At 38.0% G+C, this 22,864-nt stretch overlaps 1 protein-coding gene across 1 annotated transcript in view; it reads left to right on the top strand.

Moving 5' to 3' along the window:
- Window positions 1-22,864, top strand: part of PCNX2 (pecanex 2) — a 166,267-nt gene that overhangs the window by 28,471 nt on the left and 114,932 nt on the right. The window contains exons 9-12 of the mRNA XM_067293462.1: window positions 13,276-13,411; window positions 16,820-16,962; window positions 18,387-18,540; window positions 18,635-18,667. Coding sequence (XP_067149563.1) covers window positions 13,276-13,411; window positions 16,820-16,962; window positions 18,387-18,540; window positions 18,635-18,667 — 466 coding nt within the window. The remainder of the gene's footprint in view (window positions 1-13,275; window positions 13,412-16,819; window positions 16,963-18,386; window positions 18,541-18,634; window positions 18,668-22,864) is intronic.

The following is a 22,864-nucleotide window of genomic DNA, read 5'->3' as shown; positions in this document are numbered from 1 at the left end:
ATTAGTGGGTTCCTGGAGTGTTTTTGTTTAGAAGGCTGTGGGAAGGCAGGACACAAGCTTTTCTAAGAACAGAGCAGCATGAAGGAAAGTACAAAACAGAGAGTTCCCATGGAAAACAAGGAAAGAGGACCAGGAAGCATGAAGTGTGCCCAAAATTATTTTTTGCAAGAGCAGTTTGTAATGTGATTAGGCCAGCGAGATTACTTAAAGCTGTTGGTTCAGTCAGCAATTCCTACTGTCTGTGCATAGATTGAATGGTAGCATGGGAAGGAGAGGGTTTTTTGTTTTTTTGTTTGTTTGTTTTCAGATGTTGGGCATCAAGTAATTTTGTACTTAGACATTACTAAACATTTATAGCCTATAGAAACAAGGCAGCCAAGTATGATTATCTTCCTTCAAGCTAGTTCAGGGATGAGGCATCTTCCCTTCCCCTTCCCCTTTTGTCTGTTGTTGCATTGTTCATTGTGCAAGAGTCCATACCAACAGGAGATGGTGCTCTTGTGAAAGGGTATTAGAAAATAGTCATGAAAAGCATCTTGAGAAGTGATCAGCCTATTTCCCAGCCCCAGCACAAAGTTAACTAAGGAGAAGATGATGACTCTGACAGTGCTTCTTTGTGAATACTTGAGACAGTGCAGAAATCAGCACTCTGTGGTGTCTGCACCCATTGAGGAGCCATGCAAATTAGATTGCATGAGTTCAAAGGATGCAGGAGAAAAATGCCTGGACGTAAGAGGTGGCATCCTCTTTGACGAGAGGGGTAGAGTTTTGAGCTAAAGTGAGCTCAAATTTCAGAAGCTAGGAAAAGCAAAGTCTGTGGAGAACAGTAGGTAACATAGATCTGCCTTAATAAGTGTATAAGCTTTTACAACACTTTTTACCAGTCAAGCTTGGTTCATAATATTAAGATGAAGCTTGCTGCCAAAGGGAAAATGTCAAACTGAGTTGAGCTAGTGGAGTAGTTACATGGATGCGCGTGGGCTGTACTCTGAGGTGCTTGTCTGTGGGTAGGAAAATCATGGGATTTTGGCCCAGGCCAGGGGATGGCAAAAAGCCTCTCACTTTGGGAGTGTTTTCCATGTGAGAAGCAGCAGATCAGAGGTGCTGACATGCTTGGAGCTGTGGCAGTTCTGGGTAACAGTGCAATTTGTGAAGGAGGAAGGAATTTTGATTTGGGAGGGTATGAACGCTGCCTGGTTTGTCAAGAATAATCCAAGTGGCTTATGAACTGGCCAAAGGTAAATACTTTTTAACTAAGTCAGGTGAAACTGGAGAAAGTATTTAAATCTATGAAGTATTTAAATATTACTTAAAATAAGCCATTAAAGGAAGCTTTGAGGTAGACTAATGATTAACAATCTTAAATTCAAATTATAACTCACTATTCTTGTCTATTGAGTCTTACTATTGTCTGCTGCAGTAGTTAAGTCTTAAGCAGTCTGGCATTTCACAACAGAAATTATTAGGAACTGAAACTACAGTAGTATTTCTATGGCCTATAAACAATAATCTAATCTTTTTGGCATGGCTTCTGTAAATCTGCTTCCTACAAATAATACCAGAGTCTTAACAATGTCACTGTGTCACAGAAGTGATGCTGTGTTGTGACTTTTTTGTCTTTACTGTTGTGTGCTTGCTGCTCTTTCTTTGTTTGTAAAGGCTAGGTGAACAATCTAAGAGAATAAGAATGCATTAAAATGTGCCAGGGAAAGCAAGAGTGTCTAAGTTTGAAAGAATTTATGCTCTTCTTCCTTCAGAGTCTCCCTGGCCCTGGAAACTGTATTTTTTGAGGGGATTGGCTGAATTCAAATATCAGCTGTCGTTGCCTCTTACTGGCTCTACTCCACTGTGGAATGGTCTTCATAGTATTCTCCCATTTATCAATGTTAACATATATTCCACCAGTTTTGTTGTTTGTATTCCAACTATAGTAGTTGGCCTGATCAGAGATACTGGCTGTACCTTCATTCCTTGTCCTGGAAATTATCAGAATGTCTTAAAGGTAGTAAAATACTGTCTTATTAATCATTTTTAAAATTATCCCTTAGTTCTGCCAAGGCTTATAGGGAATTAGAATTGTTTCAAAGTGTCTCTATGTTTCTAGTCACCAAAGCAGTTCAGCTCTTTTAATATTTCAAAACTTAAGTTAAATTTAAATGAGGACCTTAAATTGTAACAATCATCAAATAGGGTATTTCCTTTTCCACCTTAACCCTCACTTTGGCAGTGATTCTTGATATTAAGTTTGGTGGTAAGTTATCTAAACATTGGCAGGTAGCTAATCAATTCCCCAGTTACAGTCCATGTCATTACCCTGACCCCACTTTTGTCTGTTGTCTTGTCAGCAACACCTCTGGCCAGGACGCACTGTGCAATGGATTCCCTGCTGCGCTAATTGCCTCTAAATCTGATGCTTCCATTACCTAGCCAACCTCACCTCTAGCCATAAATCGCTTTGTGACAGGCTTTGGCAAGACAGAAAACGTAGTCTATTCTGAGTGCATGGATTACATTAGAAACTAGGTACAGAAAGACCATTGGAATCTATTTTGGAGCTGGAAATTTGAAATAGATTTCCCATCATGCAAAAAAACCTCTTCTACCCCATTACACTATGATCTTTACCAATCTTTTTCTCTTGTAGAGTGAAATGTTAGTGTTTGTACGCTGTGTGTTTTTTGTATGTGGTTGCCTTCTGGAGAGGGAGAGAAGGATGAGAAAGCTCATGTTTTTGTAAAACTGGTGCCTGGCATAAGCATGAACCGCCTTGTTGCTTGGTTATTTTGACTTTTGACCAAAAGGTTGCTAGGTTTGCAATCTTACCTGTCTTACCTGTATAGCACAGTTACAAGTTCCAGTTAAATTTCTTCCTATTGGATGAGTGATACAAGGTAAAACTCTCAATCGTTAACAATAACACATCTTTAAAAATATGAAGTGTAAAATGTACAAGTTAGAGCAATGTTAGAGTTATATATGTTTTCAGGGTCAATAGAACAAGCTGGTGTTGTGAAATATCTTACAAATAAGGAAGTGTCACTGACACCTTTTCTGTCTGCCACTCTATAGCAGAAAGCAGATGTTTCCCAGGAATTTCTTTAATTACTTTGAATGTCTCATGTAATTAAATAACTGAACCGGTTATAATAAGCAGTCAAAGAGAGAAATGTGATCTATCATATTATCTAGGCATTACATGAAAAGTGGCTTGTAAATATCAATGAAAGCTTAAATTTCTAAAATTACAGTAATTATAATTAATTAATGATTAATGAATTAATGATTTTTGCATCAGTTTTATGATCTGTCTTCAGAAGAGATGTTAATTGGGCCATAAGGTATGTATCAATGTCAATGTATAAATTCTACAGCAATCGTATGTTCTGTGTATACTTGCTGTATCAAGCTGCTGTATTTTCAGACCTGTTTCACTGCTTTGCTAAGTGTGCTTTCTTTGCATATTGAGGAATTAAAACACGCAAATTTAAACAAAATTTTGTATTCTTGTTTAGAAAGCCAAGCCACCTCTAATGTAAAAGAAAAACAAGCATCAATATTTTTTACCTTTCAGTAACACAGCTTTCCTCAGTGCATGTTTGAAATACTGCCCTTTAAGGATTTCGTCTTTCTAAATGACTGAGTATAAGAGATTGATCTGTAGGGAAGTTATGCCTCCTGGTTTCACTTCAATGAAAAGCTCTGTTCAATCAATGCAAACTATCGCAGTTTATTTTCCCAAGTAACAAGTGGTAAAATGATATATTGCCTGACTCTATAGCCTACAAAAATTGGTCATTGAAAAGGAGTGGTCAAATATTCAATGAGTGGGGTGGTCATTTCAGAATTCAGTGATGAAATTCAAAACCGTTTCTGTATCTGCTTTCTTCATTTACGTTGCAAAAGACAACAAAATGTAAATTTACAATAAACTTTAGGTCACTGTTGTAATACAGTTTACTATTTTGATATTTTGTATATAATTCTGCTCCTACCAAAAATGTATTCCAATTTTTACTGTGTGTAAAATTGTATCCTTAGTAATGAAAGGAATAGTGCTTGGAGAAGCCTTAAAAACAGAATCCAGTATCAAAATATAATTTTGTTAAATAACTAGCTAGATTTGCATGATAATGAGAGAAGCAGTCTAAAGACTATTTACTCAGAATACTTGTTCTTTCTGCTTTGCCATTTCAAATAATTTTGTAAATATTCCCATATCAAAAATGAGCTCTCCAAAATTTCCGTAGTACCATAACAGCCTGAAGCAGTTCCCAGGCAAGGTAGCATGATGGCACTATAAAACTCAAATGCTTTCCTTCATAAGTTTTACTGATGATCTATCACCTATCTGATGATGGTTTTTATTTCAGCATAGCATTTTGACAGCTAATGTGAGTGAATTTAGTTTTGGTAAGGGCTGGATTCATTTGCAAAAAACTGTTGCATTTTTCCCATGCTGTTTTTGCTTGGATATATTGCAATCCATCTCTGACATGTCCATGGGTACTCAGATATGAAATGAGAATAGGTAATTAAACATCCTTGAAAAGCAAGCCAGCGTAGGGTCATGCTAGATATTCATTATTACTTATGGGTGTGTGAGCATCTTTCTGTGCATCCTTATTTTTGTTTCCAGTGAAAGCACAGATTTTCTTGGTGTGTACGCATGTGTATGTGCTGTGGTTAACTGCACTTCCTAAAATACAGAAGGTGGTCCACACACGAAATCCTTATGTGGTTCTGTCCATATCAACCCAGGAATGCTTTCTGCACAGTTGAAAAACTGAGATGTGTATAGCTCCAAGGCAGGAAGTTTTTTGTCGAGCTTTTTTCTTAAGTTGAAAAAAGTTGAAGGCTACTTTTTGAGGACAAGCCAATTCTATCTGTCAAATCATGTATTAGATCTTCTAAAGTCAACTGAAATTGTGCCCACACAAGCTTTGTAGGCATTTGGCTGTGTATATTTTCTTCAGGAAACAGTCTAGGTTTTAGTGAATGTGATTTACAAGAATATTGCATGTATTCTTTAGCCTATTTCCTTCTCTCCTGTATTAAACTCCTGTGAAGGAAACAATTTTGAGAACTCCCAAGTCTGTGCAAGATGGCATCATTATACGCATGCATTGATTTTAAAGTGATAGAACTGGTGTCTTTTTGGAACAATCCAAATTTTTTACCAGTCGTGATGCAACTTTGATGCAAAAGTACTTGATTCATTCAAATGTATGTATAGGTTTAAGTAGTGGACCTTTTGTTGCAATTTATCACTTTATTTGTCTGGCAACAGTCAGTAGTAGCCATAAATTGCATCACAAAACTGCTGTGTTGTATATAAAAAAAAGAAACTAGAGTTTAAGATAAATAAGTAAGACAAGCTGGAGAAAAGGAGGTATGGCATGCAACTGAAGTATTTGAGAACTGGAGCAGAGAAAATGATTTGACTTACCCACCCCTGAGGAAAAAAGCTTCTTTGTATCTTACCCACAAGATTCTCTTTCCTGCTTAAGTGACATTTGGGTTTTCACTTGGAGTCTATTGTAGTTTCTTGCATATCTTCAAGTGTTCTGGTTTGAGTCTTCTACTTTCTTAATAATGTATCAATTTTTAAATTTATGTAATAATATATAATAAAATTGCATAGATAAAATTATAAACATAAAATTATATGTTTTATTATTATGTATGTTTTTTCGCACATAATAGTACAATTTATGCATTCATATTGCACTATCTATGTTTTGTTGGAGCAACTGGAGCTCTGAACTCTTCTCTTTGTTAGATGGGGCCCTGACACTTCAGCTAGGCTTCTAAGAAGCCTTGTTACAGTTTGATTTAAAATGCCTTCCAGTACAGATAGAGAACTCTGTTATGAAAAAATCTTCTGCTTAATTTGTTTTTTCTGTTTGTTTTCAGGGTAGGTTTTTTCAGCAACAGTAGGGCCATAGGCTAAAAAGAACTAATTGCAGCAAAATAGTGAGTAACAAGTACTAAAAAAATAATTTAAGCTACCTGCCAACATAGCTTTTAAATGCTGCAGAGTGCTAGTGTTTCTGCCCTTGGGCAAAGAGAACTTCAACTCAGTGCGTTAACTTGTTTGATTTACATTCAAATCCACAAATAAGCTGCTTTGAGTGCTTTATGCTATATGAAGGCATCTATCTGAATGCCTTAGCAGTACTGAATGTCTCCTGTATAAATCCATTAATACTTTAGTATGTTCATCACTGGAAAATTCCCCAAACCCCCTAGGAGAAGTTTTTTAGGTTTTTTTTTTTTTTTTTTTTTTTAGCCTTTCAAAATGCTGTTTTAAAAAGAGAAAATACCATATCACTAAAACGTCTTTGTATTTCTCAGCAAGGTGACCAAAGTAACAGACCATCTCCAGCTCGAGTAATAGGCTGCTGACTCTTAGTTTTAGAGAAAAATTCTTACGGCTGCTTGACAGATTGTACAGTTCTGCAACAGAGCAAATTTGAAAATAGATGCAACAAATGCTATATAGTTCATTTTGGGATTCAATGATTTAAGATGAACTGTTCACCTTAAATGTAATGCTGCTTGAACACGTAAATGTGTCTGTGTGTGCGCACACTGAAAACAGAAGTGTCTGAATTCTAACAAAGCCATTGATTTTTTTTTAAAAGTACTCTTTACAAACTCCGAAGCATTTTCTTGTTGGCTTTCTATATGCAAGAAGAAACACTTTTGTTAGCTGACCAGTTAAAATCCTTTCCTGGATTTCTGGCTTTTCTAGCCTCATTTTCACTCTTTTAACCCAGGGTGGGGAAGTGGGTTGTTTTCAACAGAGTATGACTCTGGGAGATTAAGGGAGGCCATGCTGCCACATGATGGCAGCAAAATCCCGTTCAGGAATAAAAGCTTCTGTAGGCCTTTCCTTTTAGGACTTGCTTCTTTTCCCTCCCCTCACCTTTTCATATGGAGAACTAAAGAGGATGCTTTAAAAGACTCTCTGAAGATAATGGAATAGTGGGTGTTGTTAATAAATTAATTCGAGTAAAGCTGCATCTTCTCAAAATGCACCGTCTTGTTTAGTAGCTATTATGTTCTGTTTGTTTTTAAAGTTGTTAGTACTTTTATCTTTGCTCTGAAATGTAATAGGCTTATATATTTTATCAATTTAGATACTTGTTTTCAAAATAAAAAAATCGGAGTACAGAGAAGTAAGGCTACAGAGAAGTAAGGAGTAAGAAGTAACCATGTGGATGCCATTCTTGAAGTGCCTAAGTAAGGAGATATGCATACCTTTCTGCCTTCATATTACCTGCAACACTATTGATAGCATGCTTTGCAGGGCTTTTCTTTCCATATACAATATCTACTTTAATTACTGAAGCTTATTTTGAAATCCATTGCAAAACTTTAACAGTGACCTGATATCCTTTTCTGTCTAGTATGTCAACAAATTGGTACATCCAGCTATCCCGTTCTGTAAATTTGGGTATTTTACCTTACTAGTATTAGGACTTTGTGCCTTTCTTCTCTCAGTTCCTCTTCTTCTGAAGTACATAACGACCTTTGGAGGGTGGTGTGGTTTTTGCCATTGTTTAGTAGCTGAAGGGCTCGGTTGGAGCCTGTATTTCCCACCATTGTTAACAGACCTTGCCCCTTTTTAACTGATGTCCTAGAAAATGGGATGTGAGGAGCAGCGATATGGCTCAAGGACACATTCTAGGTCCCAAACGTTGCAGAGTTACAAAGGAAAAGTGGAATTCTCCCTGCCAAAAATAAAAAAGCTCGGTAATCAGTGGAGCTTCCTACATGTTCTCCAAAACTTCCTGTTATGCAACCAGGAATAGCCACAGCCAGGAATTATTACTGATTTTTTATGTTATTAAAAATCACTTTAAGATACTGAATATTTGCCATTCTTTACCATTGTCAAATGGAAGCACTCTGCTGTGAACTTGGGTCAAGGTGTCATTACAGAGCCACAGTAGACAGCAACCTGCAGAGATGGGACCACCACTGAACCAAAAATGCGGAATTTTGTCAAATATTTTTTCGGTACTGAAGACCAATTTAAATATTTTCAGAACTGATTTTGTAGGTTGCAATGGCAACAGATGATTTTAAGACGAAAGAACCCCATTCAGAGTATTTTCATTGGAAATACTGCTGCTTTCCTGCAATTGGAAAGCAAATTGTCTGCTTAAAAGATCATTTAATTTATATTTATAATAATATATTTCCAGCAAAAAGAAATGTCAGAAATCTCCCCAGATCCTGTTGCGTGAGTAGCAAAATGTGAACTGATTTAAGAGAGAATTCGTCTTTAGCTTGAGCTCCCCTCAATAGGAACCGTTAAGTAAAGCTAAAACGTGCATTCTGAATGGGTAATATTCTTTTTGAAACTACTAATGTACTTACAGAAAAACAGTGAAGACTGCCTCCTCTTCTTCACAGATTTTAGATGTTTGCTATGATCAGTTTAATATGTAATCATCAGTGGTGCTGACTTTTGTGTATTTCAATTTTCTTGTATGTTTTAAGTTGCTTTTTAATTTATAAGTAAGTCTTGTTATTTAATGCTGCGATTGGTAACTAAATCACCTGCTGTTTAAGAAGAAAATTTTTCACAACTAGTGGATTTAATCTCAGTCTGGAGTTATATAATACTGCGGTCAGATTAATGCTGGTGGTTGTGGAGAACTAAGGAGTGGTGAGTAGAGACGTAGCAAGAGATCTGTGTGATGAGGTGTAAAAATGATGGAGACATGAAATGGCAGGGGAACTTTTTTATGTGAGAAGGAGTAAAGACTTCTGCAATGGTGATAGGAAGCCATCAGTAACGGATCAAGTAATGGAGGTACATTCAGGGAACCTTGGGCAGCTATTGATCCAATACTTTTAACGTCAGTTCAGATATTTATGTTAGTACCACACCTGACTGTTTTGAAAGGACACAAAAGTGAGAGAATTTGGAATTCCCATTATGTTGTTAGTGTGTTGTTAGCTCTTGTACAACTTGCTTACTCAGTTCTCAATTCAATAAGGTATTTTGAGTACACCTCAGACCATTAACTCAGAAGCGATCGTTCATTAGATACACAGGGAGCTTCCTGCCTTTAAGCTTCAGTCTGGCTTTTCTTCCAATGTCACAGCCATTGCTGCATTGACTTAAGGGGGTGATGCTTTTAGTGAGTATTACATACAGCTTTCAGCTATAGTATAGCTGTAGAGATTTGTTATGTATTGTTGTGCTTTGTAGTGACCCAGACACTGCTGCCTGAAGCAGTCTACTAGGATCTTTCTAGTTCTGAGCACAAGAGGAACATGTTTTCTAGCAGGTTATTTGTTATTGTGACTGTTGTGACATTTATTAGAAGGTTACCTGTCCTAATTTAACCTCCTCTACACAGGTTAAAATATTAGCTAAGCCCTACAAAAGAACTTTATAAACCAGGGGATTCTTTGTAGTTGTGTGGAGTGCTTCTCTAATGACTTTTTATCATGAGGTGTTCAGACTCCATGCTAGCTAATTCCTAACAAAGGGGATGGCTTAGGCTGAGTTATATTGGAATGGTTTGGGTCAGATTGTCAGCAGTATAAGACATACTGACAAAGAATAACAAGAGAGTCAGAAGGAAGATTTTTCCTGTGCTGCGTGGTTATAATAAAATATTGTCACTGTTGTAGGATTGTTCAACTAGCTTATGTTTACTCAGTGTTCTTACAAAACTAAATTATGAGCCAGAAAAAAATTCTTAACTTTATAACCAGTTATCAGTAGAGGGTGCTATATACCTTTTGTTTTTGATCTAGATAGGTTGTATGCTTATCAAATATATTTTTAGTTATTGATTTATTATTCAAAATTTAATTCAATTATACCTTGGCTTACATTAGCAATGCTGTTCACTATAGTAGATCTTGGTAACATTAATGCGATTCTGTAAATGAACAGATTTTCCATTCAGTAAGATTCCACGTTATACTGTGATCAGCTTTGTTCTGATTTTACAATTAGAGAGTACTTGCTCTTACTTACATATTGTAATAAATTTATGAAATCTAGCTTATAGGCTTACAAAAACACAAACACCACTGTCATATATGATTGTTTGTTGTCAGTGTGGTAATGATATCATCAGACGAGATACACAGCGTCTAAGTAGCTGTTTATATTGTTCAGCATCAGGGAGGTTAATAGGTGAATGTGAGAAGGAGGTTGTGTGAACAGTAGGGACAAGTAGGAGAAAAACTAGGAGATGGGGGCTGAGGGGAACAGAAGATGAAAAAGGAGTAAGAAGTAGTATGGAGGGTGAAGGTGAGATGAAGGCCTCTGATTTTGGAATTGCTCCTTTCCTAACTTTGCCTTCCCAGCTCCTGCATCCTAAGCGCCTTGTTAGGCCTCTGAAGTTTCTGACTTTTTCCCACAGTTAGTGTCCCAGCTGCTATAGCCTCTTCTGCCAGTTGCTGATAGGTTGAGCTATGAATTTTGCTGCTGAAAGAAAATAGAAAACAGACTGTGGGCTCTTGGCTTTTCAGTTATCTTGAAGTCTGGTGGGAGATGATTTGATCTCAAAGTTTATTCTTGGAAGAAGTCTTATGAGCCAAATGATTTTGATTTCTGAGAACTATTAGAGCAGAGTACCAGGGGAATATCTCGGTGTATCTATTCATCATTCTACCAGTTCTGTTCTTGGTAAACATGGGATAAAAGGGATGGTCCAATTTAGAAATATTCTTAACTCTGCTTGGCTTTGGTAGAAAGATAACTGAAGAGGCAGAAGGTCACTGAAGATTAACTCTTCTTTTGGAGGCTTATACTGAGTAACTACTATTGTAATCCACTGTTTTGTGGGTTGCACGTTAGGCAGGAGTTCCCAAGGTAGTGTTCCTGGATATTCTGGGCTAGAGAATCCCATGGCCACTCCAGTAGTGTCCCTTCACCAGACTCCCACCAGGCACCCACAAAGAAAAGGAATGGGAGGGCTCATCCTAAGAGAACAAACAAACAAAAAATCCATTGCCTTTCAAGATGGATGAGGTTGCTTTTCAGTAGGGCTCTTCAAAATAAGAAAAAGACCTGGCTGTCCTCTGTAGTCCTCATCTGTGGTTGGGCATCTGGGGGAACTTTCCTCCTTAGAGACATGCCTCTAGGCTTCCTGTCCCTTCTGCCTACATAAATCTGTTGGTTAAGAAACAGGATCTTGGATCAGTCCCATCACTTCTCTACTGTTTTGTTGTTGACTACTGACAAGGTGCTGTACAAGACTTGCAAAGCAGATATGTCATCTTACAGAGGTCTGCCTCATGGTAGAGGCATCAGTTGGGTCATGTGGGGCCAAATCCCTGTTTCCCACTACTGTCCAAAGGGAACATGACAGCTGTCCTGACTGTGTGGAGCAGACTGTGCTTCTGCCTGTAGTGGGAGGAGCAGGGAGTGCTGGGGAAGTTATCAGGGCCTGGAACAGGAGGCTCTCCTATTTCTGCTCAGCTGGTAGCTTTGCTGGAGTGGCAGATGGTAAATATGAGGTCTGGGATCCAGGGCTGAAAGCAATGGAGCTCTTGGGAAAACTAAACTCCCTGGCTCAGAGACTGAGGGCAGGGTGGCTCCTGTGGGGACATCCTGGAGCTGCTGGTGGTCCCTGTTGGTCCAGGCAGAGCTAGGAAGTCCTGGAGGGGAGAGAGGGAGAGAGAGAAGGAAAGAAAGAAAGAAAACATCCATTTGAAGCTCAGACTGTGACAACTTAGCCCTGCTTCTAAGTAATCCAGACACTGAACCTTATCCCAGCACAGCCCCAGCCATTATAGCTTAAGTGAACAGCCAGTTATGTGCAGCACAGCCTTGTAACCCTTGTTTTGTTGAACTTAACAAGGGTTATAGGACAGGCTTTGGGAGCTGGTCTCCAAAGGCAAGGAAAGTTATGTTCATTAAAATTAATAAGGTCGCTTGGGGGCAAGTGTAGGGTATGCAAGGAGTGAGTTTTATTCTTTGCCCTGCCACAGACTACCTGGATGACTGTAGGCTAATCACTTTAGTTTCTTCCTGCTTATCTTTCCTTTATGGAAAATAGTAATAATAGGTATTGCCTATCTTGCATGAGGTAAAAGCACTGAAGACTGTGAGGAGCTTGGATACTAAAGTAGTAAAAGCCCAAGGCAGGCACCCAAAGGCAGGGGAGTAATGAGCTTAGAGCAGGGAACCTGATTTGTAAACCCCATTTGGAACAGAATAAGCAGGAAGTATTCAAAATAGACCTTTTCCCCAAGTAACAATTATTAAATTTCAATATAGTTCTTGCTGAGAGCCAGTCAGTCATATCGTAGTGGCATACCATTTCTGCAACTCAACAGGTATTGCTGCTGTTGCTGCAGATTTCCTGAAGCAAACTATTTAAGTGCTGTATCTGCAGCATAAAGCAGCAAACGTGGTGGTGGTGGTGGGGAATAACATTTTGCTCAGGGACCTCCCAAGGTAAGTTTATACTCAATACCAGGGTTTGATGTAGTTATGTCTGAGCTAGCCTTAAGTCATTTAGCTCATGTATTGTAGGCGTCTTGCTAGAGCAGAAAGAAGCTCTGTATAGCCTAAATTCTCAGTAGGATAAATTAATACTCACTGAGTTCAGTGGGGCTGAGGCCTAACTAGTTTTAGTATATAAATGAGCTTGTTTTAAAGCTAGTTCAAGATCTCTACGGTAGCTGCCCTGTACTTCTGTACTGTGGACATGGACATGCAGCTTTTGACCTGAATTATGGTGGAAGGTAAACAAGAGGGAAAATTTTACAATCTGTTACTGATACAGCAGTGTGCTTGGGAGAAGCAGAGAGTTGTAGAGATGATCAGAAAAAGAATGTGATGTTTGTCTTCCAGAAGTTTAAATGAGTGTTAGTGATCCTGAAATAGGCCAGACCAATGTTTCTGGAAATAACCGCTGGATTGGGAGTCAGGCCAGATGACCCTAGATGTTTACTGTGCAGATACCCAAACCTGAACTTGTCATATAGACTGCCTTTGTAGTCAATGGACAGAAAATGCACTTCTGAAGTGTGATTTGTCTTAGGTGTTCATCCCAGGAAGAGAAAAATCATGATACAGAGGGGTCTGTTTCTCTGTGGTGAATGTTGTAGACCATGTATCTAAATTTGAGTGGTAACTGCTTTAGGGACCTGGGGTAGGTTTCAGGTAAGAAGGTGGAAGGCTCCATGTCCTGTGAGACAACTAGTCCTTCTCCTGTAATGTTTCAGAAATACTAGGAAAGTGCTGCTTCTTAAAACTGTCTCATTCCTTTCTCCCTCTCTACACAGTGAAATACAGTTCAGCTCCTCTAGTACTACCACTTCAGAGAGCCAAGAACCATCTTCTGGTGACCAAGCAGCAAGCGCACTTCAGCAGCAGCTCTTACTGATGGTGGCACGAAGGACCCTTTCAGAAAACCCACGGGTACATTGTAATATCTCAGTTTCTAGCATTTTGATAAATTTCATTATTAAAAAAAATGCTGCAGACTTGTTGCTGAGACATTTCTGTTGGTTTTGTGTGTGTTTATATTCAGTACTACTCATTTGGGAAGATTTGTTTTACTCTGATGCAATTCAGCTGCCTTTCTACAGACACTGAGTAGTGTCTTAGAAGAGTGATGTCTCTGGTTTGAAGGGGCTATTCACAGAACAAGGAGGAGGTCTGGCCATGTGAGTGAGAAATCTCTCTGCAAAATGCAGACCTGTAGTCTGCACTAAAGACTCAGTCACTTAAAGAGTTGATCTTCTGTCTTCAGTCTTATTTGCTTTGAAAGAAAGAGGGCACAGCTGTTAGGGTTTTAGACACACTTCCAGATTTTGTTAGTATGACATGCTCACTTCTCAAATTCATTACTGTCTTAAAAACTCACATCTGATACGACTTTTCTGAATCAGGTGACCAGATGACTGGTTATCTTCTGGATGTCTATTGTGGAATGTCAGAACCACCTCCCTCAATGCAGTCAGTAAAAGAAAAAAGGACCTCAGACTTTAGTTTGTATAGTAATATGTGGATGTATTTGAACTTTATAGTGTTGAGGTCTATGACCAATGATGTAAGGCTATGGTCTGTTGTTGCAGTTCTTTTCATAATATCTTTAACCTTCTCTTTTTTTCCAGAGAGAGTTTTAGTTTGATATTTATGTATATGTATATGTATGTATAACCTTAAAATGCCAGTTAAGTATCCTTCATCTTAGATTTTGAACAGGAACTACAAGCTAAAAGCAAAGTGTTTAAATGAACTGTTTTAAGTTATAAATCAGGTAATTGTCCATATTTATTATGAATATGTGTATTTCAGATTTGGACAGGGACTTCTGTCTAAAGGCTCAGATGTTTTCCAGATATTTTTAATCTTGTAAATTACTTGTAAATTAGAGAACAATTATCACTCTTCTTTGGCTTCTAGGAAAACTGCACCTTGAAAAAGTGAAATGCATTGCTCAAGACAACCTAATAATTTTGTAATAAGGCCAGACAGTAATTTCAGGACTTCCTGGTTTCTGAATTTTTATTAAATGTGAAATCATGAGCCTGTGCAAGTCAGGAAAAGTTTTGTCATTGATCTCAGTGAAGCTAGGATTTCAGGCTGTCTCTTGACACCATATAAATTTGTGAAGCGAAGTTTTGTAACCCTTTTTGTGATAGGAGGCACAATTAGACTTAGTGACTTGCTTAGGGCTAGTCAGAAAGTTTCCCAAACATATAGCAGAAAAATCTAGTCCAGCCCAAGTACTGCAAGCTTTATGTAATTGACTTTATCAGTATTTTACAGTTCCTCAGGAGCCAATGTGTTCACTTACCTACTCAGTTAAATATATGTTAAACTGTTCTGAGTTCCAAGCAATCACATCCTTAGATGTTTTTAGTTGCCACCATATTCTTTTTTTTTTTTTTTTTTGCTTTCAATGAGCAATCTAGATTGTAAGAATGGAGCTAATGACTGCAGTTGAACTGAATTTCATAGTACCTTCTGTTGGCATAGAGGACCCAAGAGAAACAGAACTGTGCCAGTAGTAGCAAATATAATATTAAAAAATACATACTTTTTAAAAAAGTCACATAATGACTTTTTAAAGTGATAATAGAAATATTAAATTGGGAATATCTGAATTACTCTTAGGTTGTAAAATCTCTGTGGCAGAGAGATTGCAATCTATCTCAAGGCTTTTTTATTACTTGGAATTGTTAATAGATGAAAGAATGGGTAACAGGCTATCATTCTCTTGCACATCTGAAAGCTCAGAAACACAGGTGAGTTACTGTCCTTTGCTAAGATCAGCTGAGCTACCAGGCATTGAGTAAACGTGCGCCTTTAGTTAGTTGGAGGCATGAGATAAAATTTGTAAACCTGAATCTCTTTCACTGAAGCTTAAGCTAACATGTTTTACCTTGTGTTTGCTAAGAGACTGAGAATATCAACAAGCCTGTTCCTGTGGCTCAGCAGTAATACATGAGGCCATGATATGTCAATTATGTGTAAAATTTGTTTTCCTGAAAGGCAAAGAATAGTAACTGTTCCAACAATCTGAGAGAAAGACAGTTAGTTCCTTTGGTCAGGTGGACAGGTCCTTTAAATATCTGTGTTTTGCTTACAGGTACAATTCAGGAAAGTGATAAATTATTTCACATGGGAATGCAAAAGGTGTTCTGAGATTAGAATGAGGAGGGAGACAACCAACAGTTGACTCAGAAAAGTGATATTACGTAAGAGATTGCCTAAAAATTAGAAATATTGAACATCTGTAGGATAGAATCAAAACAGATTAACTCCCTTCCCTGACTAGGAAAGTTAATCTCGCACAAATAATTCTGATGTAAGCACTGCCTAGGCTTTACACTGGTTAGAAATTTCAGTCAAATTGTTTTTGAAAGAAAAATCAGCAGTGATTTTTTTCATAGAATCAATTATTGGTGTATGTTGGAAGGAAATCGCTACTTTGCAGAGGTTTTGGGTTGGGTTTTTTTTTTTTCCGGTTGTCCAGCTTTGCAGACTGGCTGATGGGTCTATAGGTAAGCCTCCCTCCCCACAACTGCTGCTGAAGCAATGCAAGTGTGGAGTTGAAGAAGATCTGAAATGCCATAGTTCAAGCGTAGGAAAGAAGAAAAGGCACTTAGAATCTGACAAAAGGACTATTCAAAAGGCAGGATTTATGTTTATGTGGGTAAGATTAGAGAATCATACACTAGTGATGTTTACACTGTTTGTGTTTGCGATTTCCCTCTCGCTGTTCTCGAGGATGCACACCTGATGTGTCATTAGAACCATCTCAGCAAAGATAAGCAAAGCTGCATTCTGCAAAGAGAGTTGACAAGTCATGTCTCTAGACCTTAAAGCCTGCTTGAATTCTTGGTTAAAAACAAAGATTTGTCCTATCGTGGTTTTGTATTGCGCTGTAATTAGCCTGCCACATGGAAAAGTCCTAATAAAAAACCCAAAACAACAACCAAGAACCTCCCAAACAACCAAAAAAACCCAAAGCAACAAAAAAACCCAAAGCAACAAAGAAATCTGTAGACAAGAAGTAGATTGGGAGTAAAAGAGAAGTAATGTGTTTAATGAATGTTTAATATCTAAGTTTGTATTTAAAGCATATTATCACTGTTGAGCTCCACTCCCATTCATCTGCAAGAAATTAGGCTTGTGTGATACTTTTTTTTTAATATAATTAAAATGAAGAAAATAAATATGCTTCCAGTATCTCTTTTAGGAAAAAAAAATCTGAAACTTGATGTAATTTCTGCCTTTTAAACACCTATTTTGCAGGCAGCCATATGTCAATGTGAAAGAGTGTTTTGTGTGTTTCTGGTTTGTTTGTTTTTAAAGCAACCCAGTCAGGACCTTGAGGATTCTTCATGTTCTTCAACACAACGGAAATTGAACAGGCAGTTTTACAAATTTATTATATTTCCTGGCAAATGGATTAAAGTCTGGTATGATCGGCTTACCTTGTTGGCATTGCTGGATCGGTAAGCTTTCCTCATGTAATTCTATGTGGTATTACAGTATGTGGCTCTACAGGTCCACAGAACTAACAATGCAGATCACTAGAGGAGCAAAGAGTGATAGTCCTGTTACTGTCTCATATTCAGGTTAAGTAGGTTTGACTCATGCTTAACTAGAAGAAGATGTTTTTCTTCAGGCTAGGTTTTTGTTGTTCACTAACCTTCATCTTCGAGCAGATACTTTGATTCATGGGGGCACCAGGCCTGTGGAATAGTCCTTAAATTTGACTGTCAGGTGTTGGGTTTACTGCTTCTGGGCATTCTAATGAGAAAATCAGTGTTTTGTGCAAAAATACAGAAGTGCAAAAAGAGGGAAGGGTTCCAGGGAATTTTCAGCCAAGTACTTCAATCTTTTAAAAAATTTTAAAGGAAGGAATTCAGGAGGGAGTTCAGGAGGGAATCTTTCAGCTGCTCCCTCTGTACTAGTTCAGTTTTATTTGTTCAGAGAATTATTTTTTTTCTCAGCATCTCTCCTTTTCCGAGCCTCTCAGTCTCACTTGGTGTCAACTCTTTTGACAGTGCCCTTTGCTGTTAGATCCCACCTTGCGCTCTGCTGGACTACGAGCAACCTCAGACATGCTAACTTGCAGGCCTAATGACTGCTGGCTGGCATGTCTGCAGGTTGATCCCTGCTTTTGGGTGGGTGTTATGCCATATATGTTAATATAGGCTCCACAGCAATAATTTCAGAAGACAGCTTTTATGTGCTGCAGAAATCAGGCTATATAGTCAGGGAGCTTAGGTCTGTAGCAGATACTTCTTTATCTATGGTGTCTTATCTGTGTGTTTCAGTTGCATGGAAAATACCTACCGATAAACTCTTGTTAGGGCCTGAATATTAACATTGTTGTTTTCCTCAGCTTCCCTGTTCTAATGGAATAGATAAAATGAATGAAACATGAGATGACAAATTTTGTCCTTCATCCAATTCTTTGTTGTCAGATGTATATTTTAAAGACTACAGGGGTATAAACTGTCACTTTATTTGGTCCTCTATTATATTTTCTCTACAACAGTTTTCGTTAAAAGAATGCCTTATTTTCTTATTTAAAAGTCTGATAAAGATATGCTTGCATATATTCAAATCAGCTCCACTGTGGTATTCTATCTGGGAAGTGAGATTGGAGGATGCTGATAGGTACTGAAAGGCAGCAGAGACTATGCCTTTTGTCTATACATTTTAGCTATCGCAATGGCTAAGGTCTTTGGTGCAGTGGTGAAGTACTTTTCTACATGGAGATATAGTTTTGGGAGCAGAACCTTAAATCCAGGAAATCCTGATCTTTCCTGCACTGACAGTTTATACCAGCTGCAGATGGGCCTGGCTTGCTCTAACAAATATATAAATATTTTTCCTCTTCTTAAAATACTTTTATTTATTCACATAGGACAGAGAATATAAAGGAGAATGTACTGGCTGTTCTTCTAGTAGTTCTTGTTTCACTTCTTGGATTCCTGACTCTGAATCAAGGCTTTTGTAAAGACATTTGGGTTCTGCTGTTTTGTCTCGTCATGGCCAGTTGCCAGTATTCCCTCCTAAAGGTAGGAAGCAAGTTCATATCCAATTGATCAATTCTCTTCTAATTTCTGTGAACGCAAAATCCTGTAAGCAAACTTCTTTCTGTTTTGTTTTTAGAGTGTTCAGCCTGATCCTGCTTCACCCATACATGTAAGTCTCAGCCAGCAGAACAAGTCTTTCTGCTTTATTATCATTTCTGTGCTGCGAAACAGTTGACTGTTCAGTGAAACACAGATATAGGTAGTTTCTGTTCTGGGTGGTTTACAAAAACAAGCCTGTGATTTTGAGACTTTGTACTACATTTAATTAATTTTAGGTTATTTGAATTTATCACTGCTATTAGAAAAGTGTTTTTTCTTTAGACTAAAATGTACAGTAAAAACGAATGCACCTGGACTAGTTAGCTGAAATTCAATCCTGTGGCATCAGACCAGCTTTTTCTTTGCTTTCTGTTAGCAACAGTTAGTGACTGAAAACAGCAGAAGTTCCAGATTAACACCTCAGTCATTGGTCCATTGGGACTTTAAATCTTTTTTTGAGATTGATTTTTTTTTTCTTTTTTAATCTGATATTGCTGATGTACACTTTAATAGCATTATTAGATCAGCAAATGGCATAGGTTTTCCCTTTGTTATAACATGAGCACTGTTTGTTTGGCTGGGGCCTGGAGAACTGTCAGCCCTGTGAATGAATGCAGGTTATAGGAATGTTTGCTAGTTCTTCAGCAGTATATTCAGTATACTTTGAGAAACTGATCTCTAACATTAGTGACAACCACCTTGCAAATAGCCAGTTCCTTACCCAAGTTTATCCTCATTATAGGACTGGTTTAGGAGTATCAAACTACAGCTGCAAGCTGACCCTCCATCTGTCTCAGTTTCTGAGCTTTTTTGGTTTGCAGACCTCTGAAAACATTCTAGCAGTCATGGGGCCTCCCTTGCATTTACCCCTTCTGCCAGGATGCTCACATTTCTTATTTAGCCCCTTGAGTGTTTCTGAGGATCCCCTCTCTTCCCTCAGGCTTCCCAAACAGCATGCTGAAAACTGCAGGTCTGCTGGATTGTTTCCCTTTGGCAGGGAGCAATTATTTTTGTCAGTTTAGGGGCTGGAAATACCGGTTCAACTTGAAATCGAGGTTATTTACAAGTATATGCTGTATATTAGATATATTTCAGTGGATTCTTAGTTTCTTTTCCACCCTAGTCATTATGGGGTGAACTTATGGTTATAATGGATTCACAGGCAATCCATGTCTACATAAAAAGTAAGGAAGGTTAATGAAAGCAACTTCATTTACAGATTAATTCCATTCATTGTAGTATAATATTTTCAATGAGTTAAAGAAATATTCCTACCTCAGTAAAGAGCTGGGGGGGTTGCACAAACTAAAATCAGATTGTTTGTCAGTTCAGCTAGCACATATCTAGGCATAATAATGTGAACAGTAATCAAATCGATTGCACTGATACACACATTAGTAATGTGCACATATTTTTAAAGTGTGTGCCAACCAGTTTTGTTAAAACTTCATTGTAAACCTCTCTAGCTGACATTTTTTGTAGTATTAAAGACAAAGTAGCTAATGAAGTTTAATCAAAGCATTTTTTGTGCAGAATCCAGGTTAGCATTTCAAACTCATACAACAATATCGTTACAAGTATTATTCATGTATTGTATTCAGTATGCCATGCAGCAGCGCAGCAAAGTAACAATAGACATAATTCTATCCTCCAAATGATTTCCTATAACTTTACCAGGGAGAGTTGCAGACTTTTTGGTGCACCACAGGAACTCCAAAGAAAATATAATTAGGAGAGTTTTTCCACACGGGGTTTTAAAGACAGAAGGCATTACAGCTCAAATTAAGTTGGAAGATTAACTATTTTTACGTTACATCTTTTTAACACAATAGGTATTAATAAAGGCTTGCTTGAGCTAGTAAGAGCCATTAAAAATAAGACAACAGAAAGGCAAGAAAAGATACTCCATGTACTGTTTCATAATTCATGTGACTACATTAAAATTAAAGAGAAATAATGTCTCTTGATGCTAATGTAAGGATGCAGAACAGCAGGGGGATTAAAGAATGATCAGTACCATGTCCATGAATGAAAATGCAGATGAGATTTTTCAGTGTGAAACAAACTATCGGGAACCACAGATTTGCACACTGAATTAATTTCTATTCCTGGTTTCATGAGTAGTCTCTAATGCCTTGCGTTATCCATGCCTGCCAGAGAGGATCCAAACTTATTCCCTATCTCTCACATGCAGACTTTGTTACAGTTTGATGTGGCTTTGTCAGCTCTAGCCTATACCATTTTAAAAGACTGTTTTAAAAGACCCTCCAGTGAATTCAGAAAACCCAGTGTCCAGGGATGCATAAGGCTTTTATTCTGAACTCCTTCCAGGTGCCAGTCTATTCACTTCCTTGTGTTGAGTAAGAGGTTGCTGACTAAACTCTCTAAAGTCTGGTTCAGTTTTATCGGAGATAAGGTTATTTCTTCCCCATACCATTTGACAGCTAGGGTCTCTGAGTCGGTCACTGTGTATTGGCTCTATACCGTCAGTGTGATGAGGAATGAGTTTCAGCATATAGGAAAGAACCTTTTGAACTTGGATAATGTTTTGTTTTTCACCTGTGATAGTATTGTTTTGAACAGCTTTGGTGTTTAAGTTGGACCGTCCTGTTTTCTGCAGCACCAGTTCTACAGCTACACCAGTTATGCAGTAGCTACTTGCTACTGGCATTTATTGTAGCAGCAGGTTTAGGACTGTTTCTTGCTACAACATGAAAGTCTAATTTTTCTGTCACCCCCTTCAGGCTTTTCAGTTCTGGTCAGCTGGGGGCTGGTGGCCTTTAGTTTCTCTTCACACCAGGGTACATAGTCCTGGGATAGCGAAGTTCTGGAATAGCCTCCTCACTGGAGTGGGGGGGGCAAGAGAATAAAATCCATTTCACAACTGAGTTTAATCAGTTTCTTAAAGGCATAAAATAATCGATGTGCCAGTGATTAAAGGGAATTAGATTCAGAGATCCAAGAGATCCATTCCACGTGCATTTCAAGGAAATAGGCAAACAAGGTTTGATAACTGCAGAGTTTTTCAATATGGTAATGGACAGCAGCAGCAGCAGATTGGGCAATAGAGGCTGGGTCTGTAGTGAATCGCTAGACAGAAGGATCATGGGAGCTTGTTTGTAGGTCCCTGTCAGACACCTGTATGACTTAGGACCTAGCTCAGGTTTGCAAAGGCATTTGGGCTTTGAAAGATTGCAATCAGGCTCCTAATAAGATTACAGAATCACTTCGTTGTCTTGGTGGCATTATCTGCCAAAGCAGTTTGCTAACTCAACTAGATAACTAGATAACTACCATAGGCAGTTTTGTAAAGTATTTTTCTAAAGTATTATTCTATTCTAAAGTATTTTTAATATGTTCCTGTAAGCTTTGCTTTAGAATCCATCACACACACTTATATATAAAGATTTCTGTCTTTTTCTTCATGTATGTTTGCGCACACAAAAAAACACTATTAAATTAGAGCTATTTGAAATTTCCCCTTCAAATATTTTGTAGTGAAAAGTGTTATTTTACTAAATGAAAGTGTTTGTGAAATCATTCTAGCTTTGTTGAAAATCTTCACATTTTTATGAAAATATGAAATGCACCAATGCTGGTTTTGTGGGTTGTGAACTGAGAAATGGGAATCTGAAAAAGTCAGTGAAATTTTTTGACAGAATTAGGGGAAAGGAGGAAGAATTTTCACTGAAATTTTTCAGTGGAGAAAAAATGATTGTTCAGCAAATTAGACATAAAATACAAAAAGAATCCTGCTTTGTTATATAAATTCTTCTGAAGGAGATACAGAGCAGTTTCACCAAAATGAAATCAATTTTGTATGGCGAAACTGATCGGTTTGTCTAATAGACCAAAATGAGCCCTTAATATCCAAAATACTTTGTTGGTAAGTTGTGCTGGTAAGTTGTGCTGCCCTGTGCCCATTTCAGTGAAGAGCTGCCTCAGCTTGGCCTATCAGTTGCAGGCACGAGAAGGCTTCATGCTTTTCTGTTTTTAAAACCTTGAAAGAAGGAAATGTAATGTCTGTTCTTCTTCTGTGGCTTTCACGAGGTAATGCACAGTCCTGGAGATCCTGTTTCCTAGAAGGTGTCTGCTCTTGGCCACTCCTGTCCTGAGTAACCTCCCTCACACAAAAGCTGTAGATGACAGTCGTATACAACACCAAGACTAGCAGCAGTTCCTTTTTCTTGTATCGCCCATTCCCTGAAAGCAGGGACTGGAGTACTCTGTGCTCTAGGAAGCTTGTTCAGCTTGAGAGTGTGCCAAG

The sequence above is a fragment of the Apteryx mantelli genome, chromosome 3 (assembly GCF_036417845.1).
Source record: "Apteryx mantelli isolate bAptMan1 chromosome 3, bAptMan1.hap1, whole genome shotgun sequence".
Taxonomy (NCBI): Eukaryota; Metazoa; Chordata; class Aves; order Apterygiformes; family Apterygidae; genus Apteryx; species Apteryx mantelli.
Note: the sequence above shows the minus strand (reverse complement) of the source record. Positions and strands in the feature narration are given on the sequence as shown.